Below are 11516 nucleotides of genomic sequence, written 5' to 3'. Positions count from 1 at the left end.
TTTCACACACTATATCCCTAACACACACATAAGGAGACTGTCTTCACTTTATAGAAAACTTGAGCCTAGAGCTCAGGCTCGTGGGTTTCTCAGGGTCACACATGAATTAGGTGGAAGATCATATAGGTACATTCAGGCCATTTGACTTCAGAGTTTGTAATTCTTATCACTTTCTCTATTAATGTACAAACAAAATTAATGTGATCATAAATGAACCAGAATGAGGTTAACACAAACACAATGTAAATGTGGATTGTCTAAGCCATTGAGACTGCTGATTTGGGGGGTTTTCTTTTCAAATGCAACCCCCATACTTTTTAAAAATTTTTATTTATTTTTTAATTTTTTACAGACTACATTTTGATTCATTGTACACAATTGGGGTACATAATTTTGTTTCCATGATGTAGATTCATACCATTTGTGTAATCATACATGTACATAGGGTAATGATGTCTGTCTCATTCTACCATTTTTCCTACTCCCCTCCTTATTTCCTTCTACATAATCCAAAGTTCCTCCATTCTTCTCTCACTCCCTGGGTACACTTTTACATTGCTGGTGGAGTTGCAAATTTGTGCAGTCACCCTGGAAAGCAGTGTGGAGAAACCTCAGAAAACTTGGAATGGACCCAACCACTTATCCCACTTCTTGGTTTATATCCAAATGACTTAAAATCAGCATACTACAGTAAAGCAGCTACATCAATGTTTATAGCAGCTCAGTTCACAACAGCTAGATTGTGGAACCATAGCTTTCATTTACCAAAACTTATACTGTGTTTGCTTTATTATTTGCATGTTATCAAGAAAACAGAAATAAAATAAGAACTCACCCTATGAGTAAGACATCACCATGAGAAACTCAAGGTTGTAACATGGAAATATTTTCCATAATATAGAATAATTTTTAATGCACAGGAAAATGTTTTCTAGTTTCAGATACAGATAGTAAGCTATGATTGTGAAATGATGAGAAAAGAGAGAGGGATGGATGACTTCCAGAGTATGCAAGGGAATCAGGAGTATGGAGGGGGAAATGGGACATTTGAGTAGGTCCTCAATCTTTCCTATGGCCACAGTGTTGGCTGAGATGGATAAAATTTAATATTTATGGTAATAAGTTTTTCTTGCTTTTCTCCTAAGACATGTATCCATGACTCCTTATCCCAAAAGATGAGGAAAAACAAGAAGTTGAATTGTATTATACACATAAGAAACACCTTTTATTCTCAACTTGGAATTGGGATCTTGGCCAACACCATCCTTTTTCTGTTCCATCTCATCAAGTTCCTCTTTGACAACAGAATCAAGAACACTGACTTGATCATCGGTCTCCTGTCCCTAATCCACCTACTGATGCTGCTGGCCATGGGCTTCATAGCTACAGACATTCTTACATCTCAGCAGGGTCTTTGGGATGACATCACATGTAAATCAGTTTTCTACTTGTACAGGTTGATGAGGGGCCTCTCCATTTCAACCACCTGCCTGCTGAGCGTCCTCCAGGCCATCACTCTCAGTTCCAGAAACTCCTGTTTGGCAAAGTTCAAACCTAAATCTCCACATCACACCCTGAGATCCCTTCTTTTCCTCTGGGTCTTCTATATGTCATTTAGTGCCCACTTCTCCATCTCCACAGCTGACAAGTCCAATGTGACTTCACGTGGACTTATATTTCTCAGTGATTCCTGCACTGTCTTACCCATGGGCTACTTCCTCAGCCATTTGTTTTCCACACTCAGTATATTTCGGGATGTCTTTCTTCTGGGTCTTATGGCACTTTCGAGTGGGTATATGGTGATTCTCTTGTGCAGGCATAAGAGGCAGTGCCAGCACCTTCACAGCAGCAGTCTGCCCCCAAAAGCCTCCCCAGAACAGAGGGCCACCAGGACCATCCTGCTGCTGATGAGTTTCTTCATGCTCATGTACTGTTTGGACTGCATCTGCTTCTCCTTCAGAACTATGCAGAAAAATGGCCCTGTTTGTCATTCTATCTCAATGATGGTGGCCAATGGCTATGCCACAATCAGTCCTTTCATTTTCATTTGCACTGCAAAGCAAGGTAGTAACTTTTTGAAAAGCTTTTGGGGAAGGATAGTGAAAGTGTTATTATTGTGTGATGGATAAATTCTCTTAAGGAGTTACATTCAGCTTTCTAACTTTTAATCATGGTGTTATGTATATGCTATTTTGTATGTTGTATAATTGCTCCTGTATGAATAGATAATATGGGGTTTTAAAACTGATTACATTGAAACATGTGAATGAGAAATACAATCCTGGTAACTATCCATCTGCCTCCAAGATAACCTAAGGATATTTATAATTTTTGTGTGAAAGGGACCCCTGAGAAGTCAATCTGTTTCATTGTCAAATTAGTCTATATATTTATAGATATGTGAGAGATTGGAGCAGCTATTATTAATCAATATCCTCAGTAACCTTCATAAAACCTAACAGATTGTAAGCATGTATTATCATAAGTTGACATCTCATCTGTCAATTGCACTTTAGGATAAAATAAAAGATGGAAGAACAAGGAAGCAGATGCAGATACATGCTCAGCTCTTCTTGATCAGGTTCTTGATCGCTGCTTTGATTGTCTGAGGATGTCAGACTCTTATTATTCCCTCTTCCAAATTAGACTCTGCCAGTGCTTCTCCAGGTAGTTTCCAGAAGCCCTGGTCTCAGACTAGGGTAGCACTGTTGATCTTTCTTCTTTTGGGGCTTCTGCATCTTGAGCTGCACAGCTGCTCATTCTTCCAGTTGTCCAGCTGCAGATGACCATTTCGGACTATCCAGCTTCTGGTCTTCTAAGTGAATCTAATAAACTCCCTTTTATAACCATACTTCCTGTTGATTATGTGAGAACCCTGACTAGTACACTCCTAAAAGTCTTTAAATTAGAAAAAGGAACAAATAAAAAATAATGCCAACTTCTTTCCTTTCTAACATGGAATACTTTCCTTTTAACATGGAATACTAGGTTTATTTGAGACCATTTATTTTTTCTGTTTAGATATTCTTGAAAGTACAGTGTATTTTGACATGTTATACATATATGTATACAACTTATTCTAATTATAATCCCATTCTTTTTGTTGGACATGATGTGGAGTTTGACTGCTTGTGTGTTCATATATGAACACAGAAAAGTTATGTATGATTCATTCTACTCTATCTCCTATTCACAGCCCCCTTCCTTCCCCTTTTTAATCTGATGAACTTATATTCTTCCTTCCCCCAACCCCATATTGTTTGTTAGCACCCACATTTCAGAGAGAATATTTGAATTTTGGTTTCTTGGGATTGACTCATTTCACTTAGCATGATATTCTCCAGTTCCATTCATTTACTGCTGACTGCCATAATTTCATTCTTCTTTATGGCTGAGTAACATTACATTATGTAAATATACACCACATTTTTAATCCATTCATCTGTTGAATGGCACCTAGGTTGATTCCACAGTTTAGCTAAAGTGAATTGAGTTGATATGAACTTTGATGTGGCTGAATCACTGTAGTATGCCAATTTTAATCCTTTGGATATATACTGAAGAGTGAGATAACTGGATCATCTGGTGTTTCCATTTTGTTTTCTGAGGAATCTCCATATTTCTTTCAGAGTAGCTGAACCAATATGAAGCTCCACTAACAATGTATGTGTGAACCTTTTACTCCACATCCTTGCCAACATTTATTGTTACATGTGTTCTTGATAATAGACATTCTGATTGGAGTAAAATGAAATCTCAGTTTACATTTGGTTTGCATTTCTCTAATTGCTAGAGATGTTGACTATCTTTTCACTTATTTGTTGACCATTTATTTTTTTCTTCTGTGAAGTGCCTGTACACTTCCTCTGCCCATTTATTGATTGGGTTATTTATTCCTTTAGTGTTAAGATTTGAGATTGTTGTATATCCTTGAAATTAAAGATTTATCTCAGATGTGGGTTTCAAAAATTTTCTCCAGTATCTGTAGGCTCTCTCTCTTCATGTTATTGTATCCTTTCTGGTGAAGAAATTTTATTTTGACACCATCCCATCTAATGATTCTTGATTTTATTTCTTGCACTATAGGATTCTTCTACAGGAATCAGATCTTAAGCTGATACAATGGAGACTTGGGCCTCCACTTTCTTCCAGAAGGCTCGGAAAAATGATTTAAATTTTAAACTACATAACAGTGTTCAGAATCAATGAATATATCAAGAGAAAACTTTAGGAACATGTGACAAAACAAAATTCCTTATAAACAACCACCTACTGATATCATAGTTCCTACTATGCTCTGATAATTTTCTATTTACAATGATGATCTGAATATATAATATGAAGTCAAGTAGTAGGAACAGGCAGTTTGTGGAAATATTATCTCCTTGTAGAATTATTCCTTGTAGATGTTGTAATAATCAGTATACACATAGCAATGTGTCAATTAACTACTCTGTCTAAATATTTGACATGAAAGAATACAACATAACATGAGTAGAACAAAATGAGAAAGGGAGGGAAAAAGAAGGAAACACAAAAATCCAGCTGAGGTAACAGAATGAAAAATACAAAGACAACCTTGACAAAATATGATGCCCAGGTCAGAAGTGGACCTGAAACAGTGTGCATCATTTCCAATGATGTCATGTCATTAGAAAAGCAATTTTAAACCACGATAAGATCCCACTAAATGATCACTGGATTGTTGCCTTTCTGATGATTTGTTGGCCATGGTAATAAACATTTAATGTTATTAAGGCACACAAAACAGAACAGCATTAAATGCTGGTAAGTATGCAGAGGACAGCAATCCTCATTGATTTATGGGATGCCAAATGATACAGGTTTTTGTGAAAACAGCACTGTAATTTCTTACTCTCAAGAGTGACTCACCTATATGATTGAGATATCAAATCTAAATGTTTTGCCCAAATTGTGTTTGCAAGTGTTTATAGCATCTTAATGATCACTGTAAATTGGAAAAATATAAGTTGGAAGGAATAAAACTGTACTTCAGAAAAGAAACGGATAAGCAAATACTGTGCTACAATTCCATGGTAGTCTACTGACGAGCTTAACAAAAGAAATAAAGCAGAAATGCAATTTACTATAAGAAAGAAGCCAAGATGTCAAGGCCAGTTGTTACATTTTATTTTTTGGCATCCTGAGAGGAAAACAATATGGAGCAGAAAATACAAAAGTGATAGAACAATTTTGGTAAGTAGGAAGAAAAGGAAGTCAGATCACATGACCTACAGAAACACTGATTTAACAATTTTTGAACCAAACACCTGTATGAGAATACAGAATGCACTTAAGAAATTTCACTACTCCAGAAGAACAAACGCCAAGAATAATATTACTGAATGGGCCAAAAGAGCAATTTTACTTTATTCAGTTTAACACCATTCCACAATGCAAGACAGCACATCTCTGACAGACATCAAGTCAGAACCCACTTTCTCCTGTGTGGAGAACAAGACAGTGGAGTGTGAAGGGTGGTTTCTGTCTCAACTCTCACTGATAACAGAGGATTCCTGGATGAACTGGACAACAGAGGACAGTTAAGAACAAAGGATGGGGTCCAGTCAAGATGGTGAAATAAAGAATGTGATACTAACTTCATAGAATGAGGTTGGAAGGTTCTCTTTCAGTTCATGGAATAATTTGAGGAGGATTGGTGTTAGTTATTTTTGAAGGTTTGGTAGAACTGAACTGAGAATCTGCCTTCTCCTGGGCTTTCGTTTGTTGGTAGTCTTTTCATGGCATCTTCTAATGCATTGCTTGAAACTGCTGTGTCTAAATTTTCTATGTCCTCTTGATTCAATTTGGGCAGGTCTAATGTCTCTAGAAATCTTCCAGTGTCTTCAAGATTTTCTATTTTATGACAGTGAAAATTGTCATAGTAGTTTCTGATTATCATCTGTATTTCAGTAGTGTCACTTGTGATACTTCCTTTTTCATCATAAATTTTAGTAATTTTCATATTCCTCTTCATTAACTTGGATAAGGGTTCATCAATTTTGCATTTTTTTACAAAGAACCAACTTTTGCTTCATTGATTTTTTTTTGAATTTTTTTGTTTTTGTTTCATCTTCATTGATTTGGGCTCTGATTTTAATGATTTCCTGTCTTTTAATGATTTGGGTGTTGATTTGTTTTATATCCAGGTCTTTGAGATGTTATGTTAGATTATTCATTTGGTGACTTCCTATTCTTTTAGGAAGAATAGGAAATCAGTGCTATATGCTTTCTTCTTAGAACAACCTTCACAGTGTCTCAACAATTTTGATGTGTTGTGTCACTATTTTCCTTACCTCTAAGGACTTTATAATTTCATTTCTGATTTCATCTGCTATCTCAGTAGTATATTAGTCTCCAAGTATTAGAGTAGTTTCTAATTTTATTTTATTTCTGATTTCTAATTTTATTCTATTATCATCTGAAAGAATGCAAGGTACTATCTCTATTTTTTTATTTTCTAAGAATTGCTTTTTGGCCTAAGATCTGTCTATTTTGGAAAAGGATCCATGTGCTCCTGAGAAGAAAGTATATTCAGTCATTGATGGATGAATTATTCTATATGTATCTATGAAGCCTAAATTACTAATGACATTTTCTAGTTCTATAGTTTATTTTTGGTTTGCAGAATCTGTTATGTGAACAGAGTTGTGTCAAACTCACCTCCTGGTCTATTTTCTTATGGTCTATTTGATCCTTGAATTTGAGAAGGGTTTTTTTATGTACTTAGATGTTTCATTGTTTGGGGCATGAATATTTGTGATTGCTACATTCCATTGATATATAAATGCCTTAAGAGTATGAAATCTCCTACTTTGTCCCTTCTGATTATCTTTAGCTGGAAGTACACCTTATCTAATATGAAGATATAAATCACTGCTAGTTTAGAAGATCTATGTGAGTAATACATTTTTTCCCAACTTTTTACCTTTACTCTGTTGATGTTCTTGTATATGATTTGAGTCTCTTGGACACTGCGTATTGTTGGGTCATGTGTTTTAATCCAATATGCCAGTATATGACTTCTGCTTGATGAGGTTATCCTTTTTACATTCAATGTTGGAACTGAGAAATGATTTTTATTCCCTGTCAATTTGATTTATTTCTGGTTTTTAGTTTGAATTAGTTTGTCCTTTAATGACTGTTTTTTCTAGTATGGTTTCCCCCTTGACCAGTTTTCATTCTTTTTTTTTTTTCATTTCCTCCTTAAGAAATATTTTTTGAGAGTATTTTCATGCAGGCTTTCTACTTGTCAATTCTTTTAACTTCTCTTTGTCATGGAAGGTTTCTATTTCATCCTCAATTCTGAAAGTTAATTTTTCTGGGTATTATATTTTTGTGTGGCATCCATTTAATTTCAGAGTTCGGAAGATATCATTCTAAGATCTCCTATCTTTGAAGACATGGGTTGAGAAATCAGCTGAGATCCTGATTCCTTTCCCTCTAAATGTTACCTGTATTTTGTCTCTGGCAGCCTTTGTAAGTCAATCCTTATTCTGAATGTTAGGCATTTTCATAATAATGTGCACTTCTGTGGGTCTGTTCTACTTCTCTATATTTGGGGTCCTGTAAGCATGCTGTTTGATTTTTCATTTCATTCTTAAGGTTTGTGAAATGTTCTGATATTATATCATTGAAAAGACTGTGCATTCCTTTAGTTCATATCTTCAAGCCTTCATGTGTCTCAATTAAGCTTTTATTTGGTCTTTTCATGATAGCCCATATTTCTTGGAAGTTCTTTTCAGGGCTTCATAATATCTTTTCTCCATGATCAATTTTTTTTTAATTTATTTTTATTGTAAACAAATGGGATACATGTTATTTCTGTTTGTACATGAAGTAAAGGCATACCATTTGTGTAATCATACATTTACATAGTGTGGTGTTTGATTTGTTCTGTTATTTTTTCCTTCCCCCCACCCCTCCTACCCCTCTTTTCCCTCAATACAGTCCCTCCTTCCTCCATTCTTGCCTCCCCACCCCCCTTATGTGTCATCATCCACTTATCAGTGAGATCATTTGTTGGAGTTCAGAAGATTCCCAACTTCCCTTCTTAGGTGTGTTATGTGGGTTCCCTTGCAGTGTAATGCCCTTGGCACCCTCAAGGTGTTTTTTTCTGGAGAGAGAATCTGTTTCCCTGATGAACTCAATAATGACAAGTCAAGTCCAATTTGCTTTAGGAAGAAGAAAAGGAGAGAGGTTCACATTTTCTGTGATGTCCTGATAAAATAAAATGTGAATATACAGACCAAGACAGGATGAGATTCAACTTCCTTAATATTTTTTTCTAAAAAATGCCTTTAAGCACATTCATTATTAAGGAAATGGGAAGGAGAATTTTAAAATTGTGATGGGCTGATGGATTTGCCTCCATGGAAATGTTATAGGCCAGGCTATGTGGGCAATGACTAAACAGAGTTCATTTTGAGTCTCCTTGTTATAAAGGAAATAGTTCTCCCATGGGAAAACCCTGCCTCTGTACCCATCACCATTTGCTTTGCATGACATGTTTGGCAACACAAAATGGTAATTTTTGTATAATGAAAAATTGTTCTTTTTGATTCCTATTTTCCTAAATAATGTACCATAATAACAGTGATGTCAACAGTAATTTTATAGATGTTAGTAACCATTCTTTAATTTGTACCTCAGTAAGGTCATTTTGACCCACTTCCCCCTCTGTTAATGATTTTAGATCTCATGATGTTTGTTTGTAATTTTAAATCATAGCAACAGACATTTATAGGTGATGTACTGACTTACGGTATAAAAACTCCTTTCTCACAGTATGGAAGCCACAGAAGAAAGAAGCAAAGCTGAGTACCTTAATTAAAATGTGAACAGGGAAATTTATTACCTCTCATTATTTTTATAGAAGTAAGTTAGATATAAAACAGGAGATAGCATAGATAGCATATGTAACCTGAGTACAGTTACAACTTGCTGATTAAAATTAAATAGATTTCTGAAATAATTGACATTTCCTCTGGAGAACAGTGACAACTTTCTATGTCTCAATCATGTAGATCATGAGTGGTTCTTGATAATAAATAGAAAGGAGATTCTGAAGCAGATTAATCTTTACTACTGTGTCAAGTGAACTGTCACTAAAAAAATAAACACTGTATGAACTACATGTAGATGGTGGAACATAGGCTAGTATAATGTATGAAGACAAAATATGGAATGATATTTGCCAGAAAGTGAGGAAGAGGTCCAGTAGGGAATTTCTGTATGATGGATACAGATAAAGTATATGAAGGAGAAAAAGTGCTAGAGATGGTGGAGAATATAGGTGCAGAAAAATTGAATTTGCTCAATGCCACTGACCTGTATTCCTAAAAATGGGTAAATGGTAGATTTTATCTTTAATCTTTCAATGAAATGTTTCAATGACCTTATAGCCAATGGTGGAAAAAACTTTCTCTGAAATTACAAAGGAAAGTAAAAGGGTTTTAAAATTGCCAAAATATAATTTTCCAATGATTTGAAAATATCTCAGCAAAACTGTGCCAAACAAGCTGTGCTCAGTAGCATGTGAGTGTAATTTCAGGGACTCTGGAGGCTGCTGTAGGAGTATTGTGAGTTCTAAGCCAGCATCATCAACTTACTGAGAAGCTCTCTCTAAATCAAATATTTAAAAAGGGCCAGGGATATGGCTCAGCAGTCAAGTGGTTGTACATTCAATCCCAAGTATGGAAAAAAAAAAAAAAAAAACCAAAACAAAAAAGAACAAAACAAAGCTGTGGGAAACAGTAATTTGATGATGATTCCCTGAAGCTCCCTGTCTCATTTACAATTTTTACTAAGAAGTAAGAGAATTTCCTGGTATGAATTCTATTCAGTGCCACATAGCCCATTTATTACAATTTGTCTGGCTGTTTTTAGTTGTAGTTTCTGTATATTCTACATATTAACTCCTTTCCATATCCATTGTTTGTATATATTTCCTCCCATTCGGTAAGTTCCCTATTCATTCTACTCATTATATCTTTTCAATAAAAGTTGTTACATTTTTATCTAGTTTTATTTGTCTATTATATTTTTGTTCCCTTTCCTTCATATTATTATATCCAAGAAATCTTTTCCAAGTCCAACATCATTAAGCATTCCTCCTATGCTTTTGTAAGGGTCTTAAAGAGTTAGCACTTAAGCTTTGGTGTTTGATCAACTTGGAGTTATTGTCTGTGAATTTTATAAGTAATGGTCCAACTTCATTGTTTGCTTTCAGATATTCGAGTTTCTCAGCACTATTTGTTGGAAGGAGTGCCCTTTCCCCATGGCCAAAATCATTCGATTATTTCTGTGAGGGCTTTCATCTGGGTTCTGCATTGTATTAGTCAGTTTTTAAGCTACTGTCACACTCATTTGTTTGATCTATCTTTTGAATAAGTTTTGAAAACCAGAAATGTAAGATGTCCAAATGTGCCCTGTGTCTTGAAAATTATTTTGGCATCATTTAGAAATCTACATGTATGCCAGAATGAATTATTCTACTTGGGGAAATAATTTCAGTGGGATTTTGATAGGGATTGTAGATAACTTTGGATATTGTGGATGTCTTAGCAATAGTAATTCTTCCAATGATGAACACATCATTTATTTCTATTTATTTGAGTCTTCTTTAAATTCTACACATTGAAAACATCAAGATGGCTGACTACAGGGGGTGACATGCTATCCCCCAAAAAATGTATGAAAATATAATAAGCAATTACTAGTCAAAGGGAGTACAGGAGGGCAAGTGTTAGAGGGTGGTGGGGAAGTGGAAGAGATACTGTGTATGCTGAAGATCCCTGATGGACTCACATAGAAGGTAACAAGTCACCTACCCCTCTGTCCCCATATCAAGATCAGTTCAGAACAAAAACTGATTAACATCTCACAACGACAAAAAGATAAGAGGCAGGTCCACAGCAGCCCCATTAATGCCATGGACATCTGAAGTCTCTGCTGCTGGGAAATCCTGCAGGCCCCCAGGTCCCGAGTAGTTTAGGGAGCTGCTAGGGAATCTGCAACACTGAAGTGATACAGAACCAAAGCCCAGCCCTTGCAGTCCTCCCTCCACCCTTGATGATACCAGTAGAGCAAGTGCATCAAGGGATGGAAATGCAAGGTCCTGGGGAATGAGAATGGGCACACTGGGTTATGTGCACAAGTGAATATGGCATCGTCAATCCCTCAATTATGTGGAACTATTATGCACCAATCAAAAAACAGGGAACTCATCATCACCAGATGAGTCTCATAAGACATGCTTGAGACTTCTCAGTCTAGAAGTAAAGGAATGATAGTAATCACCACAGAAACATGTGAAATTAGGTCTGTGAACAATTTGGAGTTACTTTTTTTGGGTTTTTACAGGGTGAGATAGAGATAAGGGTCAAGTTTCAATCTTTGCTATATGAATATTCAGCTTACCAAGCACCACTCACTGAAAAGATGATCCTTTGTATGATGTGTTCAGAGCAGCCTTTTTGTGAATCCATTATCTA

General features: G+C 35.7%; 1 protein-coding gene across 1 annotated transcript; it reads left to right on the top strand.

Moving 5' to 3' along the window:
• The first annotated feature begins 1175 nt into the window (after positions 1 to 1175).
• LOC124971139 (vomeronasal type-1 receptor 90-like) lies at positions 1176 to 2129 on the top strand. Its single transcript, XM_047534928.1, has one exon. It carries the CDS (start codon positions 1176 to 1178, stop codon positions 2127 to 2129), a length of 954 nt encoding a protein of 317 aa, XP_047390884.1.
• Positions 2130 to 11516: the final 9387 nt, after the last annotated feature.

The sequence above is a fragment of the Sciurus carolinensis genome, chromosome 19, assembly GCF_902686445.1.
Source record: "Sciurus carolinensis chromosome 19, mSciCar1.2, whole genome shotgun sequence".
Lineage (NCBI taxonomy): Eukaryota > Metazoa > Chordata > Mammalia > Rodentia > Sciuridae > Sciurus > Sciurus carolinensis.
Note: the sequence above shows the minus strand (reverse complement) of the source record. Positions and strands in the feature narration are given on the sequence as shown.